The sequence below is a fragment of the Hyperolius riggenbachi genome, chromosome 6 (assembly GCF_040937935.1).
Source record: "Hyperolius riggenbachi isolate aHypRig1 chromosome 6, aHypRig1.pri, whole genome shotgun sequence".
NCBI lineage: Eukaryota > Metazoa > Chordata > Amphibia > Anura > Hyperoliidae > Hyperolius > Hyperolius riggenbachi.
The window spans coordinates 324,577,923-324,598,814 of NC_090651.1; the positions used below are offsets into that span (position 1 = coordinate 324,577,923).

Consider the following 20,892-nt stretch of genomic DNA (forward strand, 5'->3'; position numbering starts at 1 on the left):
GGCTTACTGAACAGGCAGAGCCGAGATTCGAACCCTGGTCTCCCATGTCAGAGGCAGAGCCCTTAACCATTACACTATCCAGACACAAGAGACCAGGGTTTGAATCTCGGCTCTGCCTGTTCAGTAAGCCAGCACCTATTCAGTAGGAGGCCTTGGGCAAGTCTCCCTAACACTGCTACTGCCTATAGAGCGCATCCTAGTGGCTGCAGCTCTGGTGCTTTGAGTCCGCCAGGAGAAAAGCGTGATATAAATGTTCTGTGTTTGTTGGTTTAAAAATGTAACAAGGATAAGGTGAAAACAGCGGAACACGGGTGAAAAAGCTTTGTAAATCAAGCTCATTGTGGTAAAACCCCTCCAACAGTGTGTTTTGCCATAATTGCCAAGCAAGCTGCATCCATCTCTGTGCATAGAATGCTCAGTAATGAACATTCCGTACAGATCATCTGGCGGGACTAAAGATGTGATACATTTCCGAATGTAGATGAATAGTGTAAAAAAAAAAACAAAAAAAAAAAAACAAACATATTTTAATAATTGTGGTATTTAACTACAGTTCCTCTTTAATAGGGCCTGACCAGGCAGCCTATACTATGTGCGTGAAAGGCATCCGAGCCAATGAAGGGCACGCAACACAAATTCCATGTTTAACGAGTAGAACGCTAAGAATTCAGCTGAGCGCATTGCATGGATTTATGGAGCAACGTATAGGCTGGCTATTTTGGGTTTATGGGAAGCTCGGTGGTGAAGCGGTTTCTTGCCCTCCTTGCTAGATTAGGATCCAGAGATTGATTCAGGGGCAGATCTACAAAGCAAGAGGCTCCCCAGCACAATGCTAATGGGGTAGCTTAGGGATCAAACCAAACTCCTCTTCCCCGTGGTGACCACAAAGTCCCAGAAACCCTAATATATGTATATATGGGCAGCATGGTGGCATAGTGGTTTGAATCCCAACCAGGACGCTACCTGCATGGAGTTTGAATGTTCTCCATGTGTCTGTGTGGGTTTCATTCGGGCACTCGTTTCCTCCCACATCCGCCGCCGCCCCCCCCCCCCCCAAAAAAAAAAAAATCATACAAATGACCTCTCTGAAGGACAGTTAAAGTGGATCCAAGATGAAAAACTAACTATAACAAGTAACTTGTGTGTGTGTATATATATATATATCTTATCTAAAGTTTAGATAGTTTACACAGCAAATCTAGCTGCAAACGCTTCAATAGAATACGATTATTTCTTCCTGTGATACAATGACGGCAGCCATGTTATTTGTAAACATTACACACAGGCAAGTTTATCTCCATCTTCAGCACACAGCCTGTGAAAAACCTAATCCCCCCCCCCCTCTTCCCTCCTCCCCTCTGCCTCTGAAATCTCTGGGTAGTAACACCTCCCCCTCCTCCTTCCCAGACTGAGCTCCCATGAGCCCTTGCTACTGTCTGAAAATGCCAAGGCTCTCTGAAAATCTGTGGGCGAGGCTTGTTTAGTTTATAGGGAATTAGGGTATTAAAACAAAAACGAAAAAAGTATTTAGCTTGAGAAATGCCCTATAAACAATAGGAAAGGAACACAATTACGCAATGAGTAAAAGTTCATCTCGGATCCACTTTAAGAGACAAGACTATACACCCTGTACAGCACTGCATAAGATGCAGCATATGTGAGGCTATGAACATGCCTAAGCAACAGCAGAAAGAAGTAGTGATTGACAGACAAACACCTGCCATATAAAAGTACACATGGCCACGAAGAGTCAGAGTAGACTAAATGAATGTGGAGAATATAATAATATATATTACATACATACATACATACAAACACACACTGTATATATGTGCATATATCTCCTATACATACATACAAAACATACAGTACACTATGTAGGTTTGTGTACTGTATATGTCTCCTATACATCGGAATATGCAGGCCTGGTTATTCCTGGCTCCCTCGTCACCTGCACTCCAGGGGAAGAGGAGATTTGCATAGATTCTCGTCACACATAGCCGGTGACTCAACACCCTGCACAGCGGCAGGGGTGGAAAAACAGGACATGGAAATCACAGCTCTGCAGCCTGGGGTCATCATGTGACCTCCTCTGGCTCCATGGGAAATGAGAACCTGTAAATCTTTCACCTGGTTGGTCCGCCTAGTAAAAAAGGAAGCAGACAAAAGCTACGAAGGAAAGAAAAATGCTAAGCATGTCCCTTGCGGATTAGGTTTTTACCATCAAAGCTACAACTCAGCCCTCAGGTGTACAGAGGCTATAAGACAGCTTAGCAATCAGTGCGTTTGATTGCGTCTCAAGAGGCCGCAGTTGCGTGCAGCCACGTCAGCTGAAGCAAGTGAGCTGAGGGGGTTAACGGCAGGCTATGCGGTGTGGCCTATGCTGCTTGGCACAGCATGGACCATGTGGTCTGTGCAGACAGGCAAAGCTCTTTGAGAAGATCACAGTGTGCTACAAGGAAACGGCTGGTGAATTGGCTTCCAAGTCTCAATCCAAGTACTTTATAAGCAGTTTGACATCAGTTAATCAAGGTGCGTATGCACAGTGATAATCACAAACCATTGCTGCAAGCAACAAGTAGGTACTGCATGTAAGGAGGCCATATAGATGGGATTACAGGCTGACCAGCTAATCAGTAACTCATGCATTGACCAGGTGGCAGAGATCAGAGGGGCACTTTGTTTCACCTGATCTCCAATTGCTGTGGAGGTGTGACATACACAAACTCCGCATCAGGCAGTACAGTGCTATGCGGCCTGCAGTGCATTGCTGCTCCTCCCCTTCTGCTCAATGCTGTGCCGCCTCCCCCCAAATAGAACTAAAAGCAGACTGGAAGAAAATTGGTCGAGTTTCAAATACTTAGTACACAATATGCAATTTTACATCAGATTGACTGTTGAATCGATCATTTCCGACAGGTCCGATCTGATTCCTGATCACTTCTATACAAAAACGATCAGAACAAAAATTGGAATAAGATCAGACCTGTCAGAAATAATCTATTCAAACATCAATCTGATGGAAAATTGTATTTCTTTCTTCAGATATCCCCACTAACTGCTGACAGCAGAAACGAATATTAGAGGAATGGGACTTCAGAAAGACAGTGTAAAGGTATGCACCTTATGTTTCAGAAAACACACAAACTCCTTTCGGTACTTATCCGTTAGCCGGGCGCATCCGGCAGGTGGCGCTAATTACTATTCCCCCTCTAGGCCGCCATGGATAGTAGAGAAAGATGCAACTCTGGTGGAGTTTTGTCGCCACCTGCCGGATGCGCCCGGCTAACGGATAAGTACCCTCCTTTCATAAAAATAAAGCATCCAAAGTTAAGGCACGTTAGGGGCAATATGGCGAAAAATTGTATAATGTAAAATATGTGCAAAAAGACAAATAAGAAGTAAGTTTTTTTTCCAGAGTAAAAATGAACCATAAATTACTTTTCTCCTAGGTTTCTGTCACTTATGCTGGGGATACACGGGTCGACCAGCGGCTCGATTAGCCGCCGGATCGACCGCAGCCGCGTCACCGCTCATCCGTGCGTATCGATTACCGCTCGGCCCCGCTTCCTTATCAGCGCTCGATTCCCTGCCATTGTCCGCAGGCGGGAATCGAGCGGGCGAGGGTCGAGCGGCTTGATCGGGCCAGCTGACTATTATCAGCTGGCTGGATCAGCTGGTCGATACATGGTACAGAAACGCACCGTGTATCCCCAGCATTACAGTAGGCAGTAGAAATCTGACAGAAGCGACAGGTTTTGGACTAGTCCATCTCTTCATAGGGGATTCTCAGCAAGGCTTTTATTCTTTATAAAGATATTCCCTAAAAAGGATTTAAACAATGATGCTGCCAGCTTCCCTGCTCGCTACACAGCTTTATGGCAGTTGTACAGAGCAACTGCCATTCACTAAGTGCTTTTGAAAATAAATAAATCCCTATGAAAAGATGGGATAGTCCAAAACCTGTCACTTCTGTCAGATTTCTACTACCTACTGTAAGTGACAACAACATAGGAGAAAAAGTAATTTATGGCTCATTTTACTTTGAAAAAAAACGTACATCTTATATGTAAATGTTTGCACATTTTTAACATTCTACAATTTTTCGCCATAGTGCCCCTTTAAGTGAAGCTACAAAAAGGCTTGATCCCCTACTTGTGTTACTCAAAACAGGATAGGAAATATTACTAGTACAATTGTCATCTTTATTAAAAAAGGTGCAATGACCACTGGAGCAAAAAGTGAAACAGTGGTCAATGGCAGCCAAATAGAATCTATGCTGTGTTTAGCAGCAGGTTGCAATGGGCAACTGCTATACTTTGTACCGGTCTTGAAATCTCTGCCACAGGAGCTTTATAAATCTACTGCCTGCACTGAATAGAGGCCTTAAATTGCATAAAGCTGATATTCACCAAAGAGGTATGGATGTCTAGTTAGAATACAGCAGCTCTGCCTAAAACTCCTCCCACTACCCAGTTTGATACAAGTCACATGACCAACACCACAGCATCTGATCAGGTGACCAGCATCATCATGAGAGAAATTAAATTATTTTTTCCCCCACAAATGCCATTCCCCACCCATATTCATAGACTACACACGACTAGGGATGGTCAAGGATATGCAAATCATTTTTAGTTGATGCAGGCTCCTGCAGCTTCAAAACTAACCTTGGTGGAATCCCATTGGTCCATTTTCAATGCATACATTTGCATACAAAATTTGCTTGATCCTGTACCAACTCGGATTTGTAACTCGCGGACCATCCCTTTTACGCAATGGTGATTTCCGGTGACAATAAAATGCCTCAGGTTTCCATCCTAAATACCAGTCGTGTAAACAAAGCCTGAGCGGAAAAGTTGTAATTATATCGAATGTGCCTTGCAGCTAGACTGATTTACTCAGAACACAGCTGCAAGGCACTCGAGAGTACCAGCTGTATTGTACAAAAATAGAACAAAAATTACCACAATAAACAGCAAAACCAGCTCATCTTTTTAGGTTTTTAAAGAGCGTGTGCTCCATGCCATGGAGAACAATGCTGCAAGGGATTCTGGGAAGAGCCGGGTCAGGCGGTCAGGTTGCAGCATATGCTGGAGCGCAGATCAGGTCAGGAGGCTAGCGCATTCCACAGATGTAGGAAAACGGCAACCATTTCGCCATAACATAAAACAAAATTGCCGTTTCTCAGCAAGCAGAGAATCGCTTCTATCCTCCCTGTGATTTCATCTGCTGCGCTGCCACCCTCGCCTTCCCACACTTCTGCATGACAGATTTTCATGTTCCTTTCCAAGTACAGATAAGTTTATCATTCATTACACTCCTCATTTTCAAGGGAAGGGGGGGGGGGGAAAAAAAAAAAAAAAAAAAGACAAAACTACATCAAGAGTCCTTGTGCTCCCAATCATACATATGCAGCCTAGTTAGCGGCAAGACTGCTAATCAAAAGGTTTTAGCTGGACAGCTGACAGGATGGTGATGTGGACGTTTGAAGCCTTCATGAAATAGATCAGAAAAAAAGGTGTCTACACCAGAAGGGGCCAGACCATTAAGCAGGGAATCAATACCATTGAAGGTCAGTGTCATTGCTTGCATTGATTAAAATTAAAATGGCATATAAATTACCGCCGATGCAGAATATATTGCTGGAAACAGCTGACGTGCAATTTTTGAGGGGGCATCAGTAGAAAAGAGAGAAAATCCTTCTTAGTATTTCCCATTTGAAGTGTGGCTATTTTGAAGCCAATACTGATGTCATTTCCTGCCCTACTCTCCTCTTCCTGAGTTGCCCGCCCTTCACTATAGAAAGTGCAATGTCTCAGCATGAGAAATATTGGCCAATCAGAGAGGAACAGAGGTGTGGGAGGGAAAGCGGCTTCAGCCAATCAGGCTGCATTAGTTAAATATGAGGGGAAATAGAGAAGCAAAAAAGAAGGACAACCCAGCATGCCCTGCAACTTCCTTTTTGTGTACCAGATTGTGTACCAAATAAGAGTCAGGAAAACTGGGGAATGATGATTTATCAACAAGAAAAGTAATAGTGATTTTAACTTTTGGATTGTCTGGTTAGCATCCTTATTACTTGTTTACCAGATAAAAATAAAGAATTGATTTTTTTGATTTTATGCCCAACCGTTATACTTTAAAGCCTGCTATACAGTTTCAATTAGAATTGGCTAATCCTTGACCACTTTTATCACCTCCATGTAGTAGGAAGGTCAACAGATATAGAATGTCATTGGAGGTGGTAAATTGGTAAATTTGGTCAGCGATTGGCCAATCATAATTGAGAGAGTGTATACGAGGCTTAATTCTTGCTTGAAACTTGGCAAAACCATGCTCACCAGCCCACCCCCAGTTCAGCGCTGAGTGAGGCTAGTCTAAAGCCTGGTACACACCCAATTTTGATTGTCCCACGATTTAACAATTTTAGCACATCCATGTATTAGGAGAGCTCATCAACGCGGTTGATAGCATTCAATATCTTTTGAGCCTCATACTACAAGTGTTAAAGGAATCCCGAACTGACATGTGACATGATGAGATAGACATATGTATGTACAGTGCCTAGCACACAAATAACTATGGTGTGTCACTTTTCTTCCTTTCTCTGTCTGAAGGAGTTAAATATCAGGTATGTAAGTGGCTGACCCTCACTGATAAGAAATTCCCCTTTTTATCTCTTTCCTGCTCTCAGAAGCCATTTTCTGCTAGAAAAGTGTTTTATAGTTGGAATTTCTTATCAGTGAGGGTCACACTGTAGTCACTTCCTGTCTGAGTCAGGACTGAGTCAGCCATTTATATACCTGATATTTAACTCTTTCAGGCTGAAGAAAAAAAAGGAACACAGCATAGTTATTTGTGTGCTTGGCACTGTACATACACAGGTCTATCTCATGCCATATGTCACTTCGGGTATCCTTTAAAATTGGTCAGTTGTTGGGCAATCATAATTGTAAGTGTGTGCTAGACTTTACAGTTCATGGAAGCCTGCAGCTGGGGATACAGTACATTTCTCTATCCCATCCTACTGTCTGCACCAACCCCCTCCACCCCAACACCAAGTAAATAGAGACAACCCTTGACCAAACCTTCTCTTCCTAGTAAGAGACAGTAAGGCATCATCTGAGCCTCCTTTCTGTCTTCTATGAGCTCCCCTTAGTGTTCCAGCACACGCCCATGTGACCATGTGTGGCGTGTAGGGATTGGGTCAGGACCACTAGGCCGCCAGACATATGCATTTGGTCCTCTGCTCCAGCGCAAATGCCGAGTGCCCTGTCTCATTGGTGAGAGTGGCCAAGGCCAAGCAACATAACACTGGCCACTTCTGGGTAGCGGTGCCTAGACAGCAAGGGGCAGCGCTAAGAAGAAGAGATTGGTGCTTTTATACTGTATTAAACATGAACCCCTCCCCTCGATATCAATGCCATAGCCAATGTAAACCATGTACATACAGGTCTGCTTTCAGGAGTTTTTATTTATTTGACCATAATAAGCAGTTTAAATTAGTAACTAGTCATTTCCGTACTCCGAGCGCAGTATTGAACTGTAAAATGTGGATTTTTATTGGTCACGCCAAGTTTTTAGGCAGCTAACAGAAATCTATGAACAAAAAAATATCATCTGCTCTTTATTACTACGAATGGCCAATTCTAAGACACAGCCAGTACAACATTCTCACCACATTAAAGGAGTTTCAAAAACGTTCATCCTTCCACAACTAAATAATTAATAACATCTGACAGAACGGTATAATGCATGGCATGCCTTAAAGATCTGACTGAGTATGACCAGCATACACATATTAATCCATTAGTAGCTTCAATAGTGTTATCTCGTTTGAGATAAGTGCAATGCTTTTGACCTCTGTCGGCAGAACTCATGCTGTAAATTCTTGGAATGCCTTGATCTCTCTCTACTAGCAAAAACTATAGAAACTGAAAGCAGAAGTCCTCTTATAATCTCTCACTTTCCCCTAGTGACAAGTGGTCATAAATACACATTACAGCAGTACTAATTAGAAGCAGGAAAATGTAACAAATGAATTAAAAAAAGTGCTAAAATAGATTGGCCTGGATCACTTGCAATCCTCTAAAATTGACTGCTAAAGGGTTATAATATAAATGTAATATTCCTAACAGTCACATTTTTCAAATATCGAAGTCAACCTGGTATGGAGTCTGCTATAGAGAAATACCATAGCTGGCATAGCAGGCATTCTGAAAATTACGGTTACCTGACTAATCCCCCATCCAAATGTAATTTACCCTCATGGACACTAGGATACCAAGCAATGTTTTTCTCAGATTTACGTTAAAGCCCCAAGCTCAGGCAGAGTTTTTTTTCTTTGGCCATTAAAGAGAATGTAATGTGAATTACAGCTATTGCTGTGCTCAGTGACTCATTTGGGTACCGGCATTAGCCACAGCCCAAATTAAGATTTAAAAAAACAAACAAAAAAAAAACAAAAAAAAAAAAACCACCTTTATAATTTGAGCACCGGCAATAGCTGGAGCAAAAATTATGTGGGGAAATAAAAATGTAGGTAGTCCGTAGGGGAATTTCCCCATGCTGTTTTTGTATGCATGCCTATTACAAGTCTGAAACACGCCCACCCAACAATTAGTCAAATAGGGGAGGCTCCCACTCTTATGCCAACTTAAAGCCACACCTTCCTATTACCCTATAATGGATGTCAGATTTCATTGGTCAGCAGGAAGGCGTGGCTTTAGCAGACACTGCACTCAATCTCCGCTCCTGAATGCCCATATGATGAAAAGGGGAGTGTTTCAGACAATCCGGAAGTAGGAGTAGGAAGAGAAGGGGGGGGGGGGGGGGAGGGGGTTGTCAAGCAGCTAAGGTGTTGTCAAGCAGCTAAGGTGAAAGTCTTAGAATTGAAGCAACAACTTTTTTTTATTCCTTTTGCAAACACTTTACTCTTTGCAAAATTCAAAACCAGTAAAATGCTGTTCTTTTAAAATGCATATAAAAAAAAAAGCCTGCCTTGGAGCTATAAAGTAAACCCGAACTGATAGGAATATACAAGGCACCAACGTAAACTTACCGTATTGCACTCAGGCAGGACATAAAACTAAAGATCAGTCAGGAAACTTGCAGTTTTAAAATGTTGTTCAATACATGCCCCCCCCCCCCCCCTTCCCCCTCATTTCCTGTCCCCTTTACAGAAAATCAGCTGTCTAATGGAGGTTGCCAGTATGTTCTTCCTGGGTCCTAACCATATAAATGTAACTACAATTATTCTTTGTCTCTGCATCCTTTAAAGTCCAATTTTAAGCATAGATTTCAATGCACAATCTGGTAGTTTAATCTAGCCGCCTGTCTCACTCCTCCTCCAGGTAGCAGACCAAGATAAGTAAAATAAGAGGAGAGGTCTCAAATATTGGAGTTTATTATGGAGTTAGGAATGTGTGTCATGTCTCCAGGTTGCTTTGCTATGTTCATGGACTGGCAGACTACCTTTAGCCAATTGGAGCTTGCCATGTAACCACCCCCACTCTTCCTCCTCAGTTGGAGCCACGCCTACAAATCACCTAAGAGGCAGGTTCAATGGCAGGTCAGCAACTCCACCCAAAAAATCCTTATTGGCAAAAGAGTGGTGAGTGGGAGTTTGGCCCCGCCTTCACCCCATAAGACGGTATTTCTTCACTGGACCCAGAGAGGTGGACAAGAAGGTAATTTTAAAATCTTTGGTGAAATTCTGAAATCTTTGTTCTTATCTTTGTATGCTACAGAGAGTGGGAGGCAGCCTTCAGGAAAATAAGACCAGAGACTGAAGAGGACCCTTAAAAATAGAATCATACACCACTAATCAATGCATTAAAAAAATGTCGCTAAACTTGGACTTTAAAGGACACCTGAAGTGAAAGAGATATGGAAGCGGACATATTTAATTTTCAACAATACTAGTTGCCTGGCAGTCCTGCTGATCCTCTGCCTCTAATACTTTTAGCCATAGAACAAGCATGCCAATCAGATGTTTCTGACAAGATTAGATGCATGCTTGTTTAGGTGTGTGAAACTACTGATGTCAGAAAGATCAGCAAGGCTGCCAAGCAACTGGTATTGTTTAAAGGGAAATAAATATGGCAGCCTCTATATCCCTCTCCCTTCAGGTTCCCTTTAAGACTGTGATTGGTATCATTTAACCTGTTTAAATCAGTCAGCTCTTACAAGAAGCACACCAACACTTTTAGAAACCAAAGCTAGCTTCATCTTAAAATGGTAGCCCCTGTATTCACCTCACTGCAAGTTCCCTTTAAGCAAACAACCAATCTGCAAAGACATAAATTCAAGCAAAACCTTCCAGTTCTGTAAGTTTAAAAAACATTTAGTGGATATCAAACAGTTCCATTAGAAAACAGCTACACGGCAAGTTCTAACTCCATGCTTCACGTTTCCGGAAGATCTGTGGGATATAAACAGAAGCTACATGCAAGGTGTCATGCAGGTCACAGCTTTCCAGCCAATTTATCATGACCCGAGAGGTCAGCAATAAAGCACTGTGCCAAGTCATGCGGGAGAAGTATAAAAAAAAATGGGAGATCATTCTTCAGCCGATGGGCTCTGACAAAATGGCACCTCAAGCATGTTCTATGGGGCGTGAAAATTTATAGTGTCGTAAGTCATGTGAAGCAAGATTCTAGCAAATGAATGAGTGAATGACTAGCATCAAGCAGAGCTTGATGTCAGGCTGAAGAGTCAGAAATCCACACCGGAAGCACTGCTGAGGTGAATTGCTGAACAGAAGGGATACCATTTTGTCGGTCTCCAGCAGGATGTCATCATTGCAAAGTGGACTTGTTATTGGTTTGATGTTTGGCACTGCCACACAGACACGCCCATACCAGCCACACATGCAGACCTATGTAATGCGCTCATTTACCTCTCACGAGGACATCCTGGCGATAGGCTCGGCTCCCCAGGGCATTTGTGACTTCACATAAAAAGGACGTGTTCACGCTCAGATCTACTTCATTCACATACAGTATATTACCCTTTTGCTGGACGGTGGACGGAAGCGGAGACCCATCAGCACTGGATGAAGAAAGAAAAGAAAATTGTGAAAATTTCAGACCTGGTGAGTGTTACTGCTACACAAGAAGATCAGATCATCATTATGCACAGACTTTTAGTGGCACACAATTATGGTAGGTTTTATTTAAAGTGAACATTTAAAGCAGACCTGAACTCTTACACAGCACACAATGAAAAGTCTTTATTCTACATATAGTTGCTGACAGGGATGTGGAGTCGGGAGTCGAGTCAGAGCAATTTTGGGTACCTGGAGTTTGAGGTTTTATAAAACTGAGGAGTCGGATATTTTTGTACCAACTCCACAGCCCTGGTTGCTGAAGAAATTCATTTCTTTGTTCTGTGTTTGTTTAGGCACAACAATTGGCCTCAATTCACTAAGCAGTTTAGATTAGTCTACAGATGGTTTTTAGTCTACTGATGGTTTGGTGTAACGGTTTAGACCTGTTTTTAGACCTGGTCAAACATGCAGTAATTACACAATTCACAAAGGCAAACAAGGAGTAGCCACGCCCACTTTTTCTGACAGAGATTAGACCAGCTGATATCTTGCTGGTAAAAGTAATTCTGTGAGGTATTTTAGATTTAAGGATGGAAGCTTTTGAATTATGCAGGAGTTTAAATTGTATGCAGAGGAGAAGGATGTCAGTCATAGCTACTAATTTGTGAATTGCATCTTTTGATCATTTCCCCTGCTTTACCAACCTAATTACCAAATGGTTTAGACCAAGTCTAAAAACAGGTCTTAAAAACATTTGGTACTAGTGAATTCCCCTTTGATGCAACTGACCAAACCATCAGTAGACTAAAAACCCATCTGCAGACTAGTCTAAACTGCTTAGTGAATTGAGGCCATTGTGTCTAATTAGTTGTCCTCAGTAACTGAATAGACTGCAGGAGAGCTCTGCCTAGGCAGCTTTTTCTATAGTAAACACAGGCTTAACCCTTTCAGCGCCTTCTGAAAAATTGAAACCAAGTAAAACTTCAATTTTTTTTAGGGTTTCCATAAATTGTAGTTAGGATGTTTCCCATAAAGGTCATCATGCTGTGGCTTATCTTGTATAGCAGAGAGGAGGTTCTGAGTTTAGTTCCACTTTAAGTTTACATAATTTGTCATGCTACAATATATAAATACTACTGCTGATCAAAAATATCTAAAAAAAACTTGACATTTTCCACATTATAGGGCTATTTTTTGCCACTTAGCCACCCCCCTTTCAAAGCTCCTTGGTGTGAATTCTTCTCTTCCAGAGAGCTGAATTCTTCTCTTCCAGAGAGCTGCATTTGATAAAAGAGTGACATTCAATGCTGTAGCCTAGTAGGTGTGGCACTTAGGTGTGGCACTATCCCCTGCTCTTCTGCAGAAACCAATGAGAAAAAAGAGTATCCAGGCTTCCGCTAGATGGTTATGCACATGTGTGAGGGTCCAAAGGCATCAGTGGTGGAGCGGAGGTAAGAAGGTGTGGCAGCTACCATAGAGTCTATCCTTTCGCACCACAATTTAATTACGCTCAGTTCACATTGAGAGGCAGACTAAACAGACAGTTCAGCTTCCACTCAGATTGGTTTACATGTCTGGAGCAGATGCAATTCCACCATAGGATCCTACAGAAACCACATCTGCTATACGGAAAAAAAAACATGCAGGTCGGGACTTTGCATTTGGGTTTCGTTCCGATAGGATTCTGATTGCTTGTGTGAACGAATCCTTAGAAAGCAATACAGAGACTGATTGATCCTCACTCATTAGATATGGGGCTACACTTCCCATCATGCATAGCGGTGACTCTTAGCTGTCAATACCCAGATGACAACACTGAATCCCAATGGCTGGTTGTCAGTTTGTTTGGCCATCACATCCCAACGGAAGTGTCAGGATAACAGTAATTACCTCCAGCTGTCACCCTAACAATGGCAGTACGGCGGCATCTACAGCTATTTAAAGCAACTTCTACAGGAAACGGCAAGAAACAAGGAGGTAGTGCAAAGGGACCACTAAATCTTCATTTAGCTCTACGTATGTGTGGCTAGAACGGGTTTCGTTTCATTGAGTATAGAATTTCTCTTTAGTGAATGCGTTGTTGGTTTTGTATTTTTATATGCGACTGAGAAGCACCTGTGAAACATTTCTAGTTTTGGAACGTTACGAGCGCAAAGAACTGCTAAAAAGACATGATGACACCAAGTGTCTCGAGCAAGCAACATGTAAAACCAAAAGAAACAGCTGCTCCTTAATGAGGAAGAAAACAAACTTCACTGTAATAGATTTAAAGCAGCTATTCAGAACCAAATAAAATGGTCAGTCTCTTAGCGATCCATGTAGCCAACTTTGCATTCCATATAGAATAGTAGAATGCTACTTTATACATAACCTTGCCAGTTTGCAATATAAACTATCAGCCTATTTAAAGGGTACCCAAAGTGAAAGACATATGGCGGCTGGCATTAATTTCCTTTGAAAGAGGAACTGTAACTAAGGATGGAACTTTCTCACAATCCGTAGTGGATACCCCCCTTTCCCATGAGAAATCTTTACCTTTCCTCGAATAGATCACCAGGGGGGTCTGTATGGCTGACATTGCGGTAAAACCCCTCCCACAGTGTGATGTCAGGACCTAGATCAGAGGTTTCTGGCAACAACCTGACAAGATTAGCAACATGCTTGTTTCAGGTGCGTGATTTAGACTCTACTGACCACAAAGATCAGCAGGACAGCCAGGCCACTGGAATTTACAAGTGTGTTGAAGCGCAAAACAAAAATTCATATTTCTCACTCTATACAAGAAATATAGGCAACTGGAATTGTTTAAAAAGGAAATAAAAAAGGTTAGCCTCCATATCCCCCTCACCTCGGAATACCTTTTAAAACACAACTTTTTTGCGATGGAAGAACGCTGCTGCGAAGAGCCGCAATGTTATCCTTCAACTGCTGGTCTTCCATAGACTATTAAGGGTCACATAATGCCTAGTCAACCAATAAGACTACCATGCATCCTCAAACAAATGCCCACAATTGGCAATCTTAGGTTGGCTTCCTGAACAGTCAAGGTTCACATTTATCCATTGGTTGACTTTCAAATTCGGTTTATAAACTGTAAACATACCTCCCACGTTGCCCAAACATGTGGCTGCATTTTGGGAAAGTGGTTTCTAATCTGGGCTGGCTGTCTGAGGAGTCATCCATCAGTTTTAATGCAGTTTTCGTGCTGAAAAAGCCTGAAATTAGTGGTCTACATCAACTAACCAAATTTACATTCTACATGAAGAGTACTTAATTGTGCCTGGTATCAGTGAGGTGCAAGTATCCAGCCTTCCTGTACTAATTTATTACAGATGGATCATTGAGGCTGATGAAAGAGACCATGAGCCAGCTTGTAGCCATTTCATCACATCAAGCAAACCAGCTGCCATGGAAACAGTCACATTTATATTCCATCTTTGATTTGTGCTGAAGGATAGGCAGCACCCACCTTAAGAAATTTGATGTGCTCTGGTCCAAGTTCGTATCAGTGTAAGTTTATTCCATCAAAGATAGCAGAGAAATTACAAAGTACAGGTGAACAGGTCAGTCATCACAGCAAAAATTCAAGAGGTGGCTCTTCTCTTTCAAACTAGACAAGCCTAAATTGGTAAGAAGAAGAGAGAAGCCCCCTCTCGAAACACCACAGTGATGGACCTGATGGAATAAACTTACACTGATACGAACTTGGAAGACGGTGCTGGGTCCAATCTTTCTCTACTATTCCATCTTCGATGCATTAAAAAATTAGCCCTACTATCTCCTCTTGTTGCCTCATCTGCTTCCTTTTGAGGGATAAAGAAGAGTAAATAAGGGACTGTCGGACCAATCCATGAAAACTGAGGGGGAAGATGATGTGAAGAAGCCAGCTTTTCCTAGCGAATCCCAGTTGACCTCTGTCTTGATGACCTCAGAGTCTTGTGTTTCTGCCTTCTGTCCTTGGTGTAGGATGAACCCTGCTCATACACACACACACCACAGGCAGCATAAGCTCTACAAGACCCATCATCAGGTCCTTCACTAATCCATACTCACGTTTTCCAAGTGAACATTGTAGGTGGAGGGTTTCCTTTTGCACTGCAAGTTAGGTGGACACGACTGCGCTTCAAATGCCAGTTATCATCAAATCCTTCAATGGTCACTTCAGGAGGAACTGTAAAGGAAGGTAAAATGAGCTCAAGTAACTAAAACCAAAAGCGGGTGTTCGATAAAAGAAGAATGAATGTATGATAAAAACAGCCTGCACAGCAGTCGGATCAAACCCAGAAAGGGATGTCAGACCCCCACGACAGAAACAGAAGAAAGCCGATAAATCATCACAGAAGGCGCCCACAATTTCAGCAACAAGGCTCAGGGTATCGATTCCCCTTCAACCCCCCATCCACCCGTTCCCAAAATAGTCTACCTCTCAACTAGTCATAGTCAAGTTGGACCTCATCCTTGACTATGACTAGTTGAGCCAAGATTCAAACACTGGACTTCTGTGTTAGAGGCAGAACCCTTAACCAGTGGCTGGATAGTGTACTGGTTAAGGGTTCTGCCTCTAACACAGAAGACCAGGGTTTGAATCTTGGCTCTTCCTGTTCCGTAAACCTGCAAGTTATTCAGTCAGGAGACCTTGGGCAAGACTCCCTAACACTGCTACTGCCTATAGAGCACTCTAGTGGCTGCAGAAGAAAAATGTTAAATGTTCTGTGTCTCGTCTTGTCTAATGATTTCAACCAATCCTTTTAAAGACTTATTACTTCCTAAAAATTGTGCAAAACATCTTCTAGAAACCAGGCATATCCCCTTATTTGGCATGCCTACAGAGATCTCATACATGTTCAGTTTGATCTTGTTGGTAGCATGCTTCTACAGAAACAAATATCGCTAGATCATGGACAGCCAATGAATGTTGCAGAGCATGTCCACCTAGGATTCCCTCACCAAAGGGTTCATGAAACACCACCAGAATGCCTCTGAGGGGGATGTGGATACTTGGGATTGAGTGTAAGCCACATTTTTTTCAAACATGTTAGCCATGATAAGCTGGATTGTTTTAGGCTTCCTATAGAGAAAAAAAAAAGCCCTAGTAAAGAGAATTTATTTCCAGCAGAAAGAATGTAAACACTTCCTGCTCTGAGCTCCCTCTGGTAATGGTCAGAGGTCCTCAGCCAAAATGGACGGTGACAAGTTAGCCCGTTGGGAACTTCCTTCCCACAATGTTTCTCGGCTGGGATTACTGCAGTCGTTTCCTGTGATAGTCATGAGAAAAGTGACTGCAATGTACCAGAACAGCATGTGATCAGCTGGTACATTTTAAGGCTCTGATTCGCTGTGCTCGCTTCCTGCCTTATCACATGATTATAACCAGCAAATCAGATTCAAACAAATCTGGCAAGTGGACTGTGCTACTTCATATCTTGTGTCTGGATGCCAACCCAAGTGTCTGGGCTACACCTTCCTCCATAGGCCAACAATTGAAAGAGGGAGGAGTTGGCAGGCCTAAAGCAAAGGTCTTGGTTAATCCCTTCTACAGGTACCCACACAACATAGAATATATAACAGAGACTGTAGAAAACTGGAGCCATACTCACACAATATAGATAATTTAAAAGGGATGTTGGTGTCAGTTGAGTCATGGTTGATAATGCAGTTGATTGGCAATTCATTAGCATAGGACGTTGGGATCAGCGCATACTGGCTGACCACAGTGTAGGTTCCATCAGTATTGTTGGTCATGGTAGTCGTTACGTTGCCAGGGATACTGGTCTGCCACGTGATCTGGGAAGGAGGCCTTCCATTGGCTGACTTGCATGTGGCTACTGTCTGCTCCTCTCCATTCGCTATCGCCTCAGTGTTGGCCTGGGCAGAGTTCTGAGGCTGAGCTGCAAAATGAAAAATAGACAAAAAGTTAGGACATAAAATACGGTATTATGTTCCCAAATGTAGTACATCTTTTTAGGCAAATCCAGAGGGCACGTTGTACCTTCATGGACCCACAATGATCCTTGATTGGTGTAGCTGGGGATTCACTGGCAGACTCTACACAACTAGTGCAAGGTTGGATAAGAAGAAGAAGGAAAAAAAAATTAAAAAAAAAAAAACTCCTTCCCCTCCCATTTTAAATTACTACCACTGGCTCCCAGCAATCCATTGTGAGGTTGTACTGGACCACCAAGACCCCACAAAAGGAGAATTCAGCAAGGTTTTCTTGTATTGGGCATTGAAGAGGAATCTGCAGAGAAACGGTTAATTGCATTACAGAGTAAGGCACAATGTTGTTATGCTCAAAGGGATTTGAATCAAAGAAGCAGGCCAGTGTGGCACTCCCTGAATGATATGACCAGTACGCAGGAGAGAGCAAATGAAACTACTGACCACTCATTGCCACCAATACCCCTTTAAAGGAATCCGGGGGATGCTGAGACATGTGCTCCGCCAATATTCATGGAAGGAAGAGTATGACAACAATGTGTAAAAAGAAGCAGAAGCGTGCACCAATGTCCTTTTAATCCTCCAGATTAGTTCCATACAAACGGGGTTAACATCAGTGCATACATTAGTATAGTTGCATATACATACTGGTGCTGGTAGCAGTGGTCTGGTGGGTGCCTAGGGTGTGAAGGGATCGGCGACGGCCGTTTCGCGTCCAACAGGACGCTTGGTCACGCTGCGTTCCACTGGAACGTGGAACGCAGCGTGACCAAGCGTCCTGTTGGACGCGAAACGGCCGTCGCCGATCCCTTCACACCCTAGGCACCCACCAGACCACTGCTACCAGCACTCTCTGAATCACATACCTGAAACGTGCATGCAGCTAATCTTGTCAGCTTTTTGTCAAAAACATCTGATCTGCCTGCTTGTTCAGGGTCTATGGCTAAAAGTAGTAGAGGCGGAGGATCAGCAGGACAGCCAGGCAATGTGCATTGTTTAATAGGAAATTAAAAAAATAGGTCAGCCTCCATATGTCCCTCACTTCAGTTTCTCTTTAAGATCTCACAGCAAAATGCCTAGAGAGATAACAACAACAATAAAACATCTGTAAAGCGCTTTTCTCCTATAGGATCCAAAGCACATAGGCTCAGATCAGTAGAGTGATGTGTCCAGCGGGAAAAGTTAAGTGATCATAAATGCCAGACTAAACAGGTGGATTTTCAGTTTTGATTTAATGGTGTCCGGGGTTGACGCTGTCTTGATTGAGTTTATCAAGGCATTCCACAGGGTAGGGGCAGCATGACAGAAAGCTCTGGCTCCAAAGGTTATTCATTGGACTCCGGGGTTGATCAAGTAATTTGATCCTTGTGATATGAGCAGGGCCGGAGCTACCATAGGAAAAATGGGCAATTGCCCCAAGGCCCCAGAGCCTGTAGGGGCCCCCAAGGTGTCCCTCCCCCATCTTAACTGTTGCTCCCCAGGGACTCTGTAGAGTCTGTTAAGTTGGGAGGTGATTGGGGGAGGGTCAGCAGCCAGCTCAGGGGCCCAGGAGGGAAATTTGGCTGCAACAAAGGGCCTCTAATGACGCTTTTTGGTCAGGGGGGGGTGTCTGTTGGGGGCCCCCAGGCTAATTTTGCCCTAGGGCCCAATTGTTACTTGAACTGAACCTGGATCTTAGGTTGCGGGAGGTGTGAGTGTGACACAGTTGGAAAAAATTCAGGTCGTCAGGGCCTAGGTTGTGTAGGGATTTAAATGTTAAGCCTTGTTATGTGCAGTCTGAGATGGGCAAAAGAGTATAAAGATACACAGCTAAGTGTCTTATGACTACTGGAAGTCACGCTTGAGTCCTGAATATTATACGGTTATATGAGGAAGTTTCATCTGGCATAGATCTATGTTGTGGAAGAAGGCTGTTAACAACGGACATTAGTGGCCATACCCCCCAGAAGGATTGTTGTGCAGATTGGATAGCAGTCTTTCATGATAAGATCATTGATAAGAAGCTTAGCCGACCATCGTTAAAGATACAGTGCACCGTTTAGGCATAAATGCGGAGGCCTCGTGGTGTGCGCCGGGTGGTGGGCCCACACATGTCCCATTGTGATTGGGTGACCGATCGATTTGCATAGGCTGTGGCTGGGTGATCGATATGGCAACATACCCTCACAGGGACTGTGGGATGGTAGAAAGTAGTAGCTCTCAAGCCAAAATATGGTTTTAGGATGTTTTAAGTGTATTGTGAACCACGTTTTTGTATATCAATTTTGCAGGCTAAGATTAAAAGTATATTTAAGCACATGAAGACACTCTGGTATTTTCATAGGTTGGAGTTAAATGTTAGCATGCCAGTTTTGAAAAGAATTCTCCATTTCATGGGTAGCCAGTGTAGTGAGCAAATAATTGGCGTTATGTGGCAATGGCAGAGCTGGCTAGTTAACAGTCTTGCGGCATTCTGTACTAGCTACAGGCATCGTAGGTCTTTATTTGGAAAGCCTGCATTGCAATAGTCCAGCTGTGATGTGATGAAGGTTGGAAGATCCTCTGAAGGCATGAGGTGCTTCATTTTTGCAATGTTCCTTAGGGGAAAGAACGTTTCAGAACAGCTGTAAGGTAATTCCCACTCACTCCGCCAAACTGGTCTATACTTTCAAACCAGTTCACTGGTGCCTGGCTCCAGCAGTAGCACCACTCCTGCAAACCACTAGAGCAGAACAGACTTGGAGAAGGTACACCAATGGCTCAGCAACACCTGAGGAAGGGTGACGCTCGAAACATGAAGGGTTTAGCTCTGTTTGTTCCAAAAACAGTTGCAGTGTTTCACAACAGCTAAAATTTGATCCCTGAAGTTTGATTCCCCATCAATAGCAGATGGCATGAGTTAGAATTTGAAGAGGCCCTTTAGGGATAATGGTTGACAAATCTGAATCTGTACTGAAGGACAAACAAAACACACACAAACACTCAATAGGACTTACCTTTGACAACCAGAGAGGAAATGGCCTTAAGGTTTCCATCTGGAAAGACGGTCACTTCACAAGTATAATCTCCCTCATCTTTGGCACGGGCTTGCATGATGCGGAGTGTCGCGCTGCTCTGGGACGGTTCCAGCAGCTGGAAACTGTTGTCCGTCACATGAGTTCCATGCTGAGGACTGTAAACTGCCACGCTGCGCCCATCCTTCATCCACATGATCTGGCTGACGCGGATGTTGGGGTCGTTGCTGCGGAAGGTGCATGGCAAAATGACTTCCTGGCCAATGAGTCCGGTCAGTTTCTCCTGGACGTTGACCTGTGCCTGTAGACCTGAAATTAAAGAAAACCAATAAGTATAGAGGGCAAGATGGATACAGTAACAGAAGGAACAAGAGTAAAAAACCTTAACTTGGAAGAAGGTGAATACAGGTATGCTTGCCATTCACAATATGTATAGTGGCTGCAAGTAGATCCAATTGTTTGAAGACCCTGTTCTCTGGCCATTTCTCATGCATGTGCTGCACGTCTGTTATGAAGCCTGCAGCTCAACCACTTAGGTGATGGGTTCTTATGGGAGATTGTAGTATAGCAACAAAACTGAACTCAGCAAACAAGTAGTCATTATGAGAGTACCTGCCTGACGGGATCAGGGATTTGTACAGCGCTACCACAAGCCAGGTACAGTGCTAAAAAGGGAAAAGGACAAATACTATAGCACTGTATAATTGGCATGTAAACCTACACTTGCCTCCACCCATGAGGGTCAAAGTGAACCCGAGACGAGTGTGATATGGAGGCTGACAGATTTCCTTTTAAAACAATGCAAGTTGCCGGAGTCTGCCTCTAATACTTTTAGCCATAGACCCTGAACAAGCACGCAGCTCAGGTGATCTGACTTAAGGACAGCTGAAGTGAGAGGGATATGGAGGC

The 20,892-nt window shown here is 43.2% G+C and overlaps 2 protein-coding genes across 3 annotated transcripts in view; both read right to left on the minus strand.

Moving 5' to 3' along the window:
• LOC137522889 (apolipoprotein C-II-like) overlaps nt 1-20,892 on the minus strand; it is a 596,236-nt gene that overhangs the window by 473,679 nt on the left and 101,665 nt on the right. The window lies entirely within an intron of this gene.
• Nucleotides 1-20,892, minus strand: part of NECTIN2 (nectin cell adhesion molecule 2) — a 170,002-nt gene that overhangs the window by 85,512 nt on the left and 63,598 nt on the right. For both annotated transcript variants that reach the window (XM_068241425.1, XM_068241424.1), the window contains exons 2-5: nt 19,966-20,292; nt 16,651-16,941; nt 15,107-15,224; nt 10,904-11,055 (exon numbers count right to left, since the gene is read on the minus strand). In XM_068241425.1, the coding sequence (XP_068097526.1) occupies nt 10,904-11,055; nt 15,107-15,224; nt 16,651-16,941; nt 19,966-20,292 (888 nt within the window). The remainder of the gene's footprint in view (nt 1-10,903; nt 11,056-15,106; nt 15,225-16,650; nt 16,942-19,965; nt 20,293-20,892) is intronic.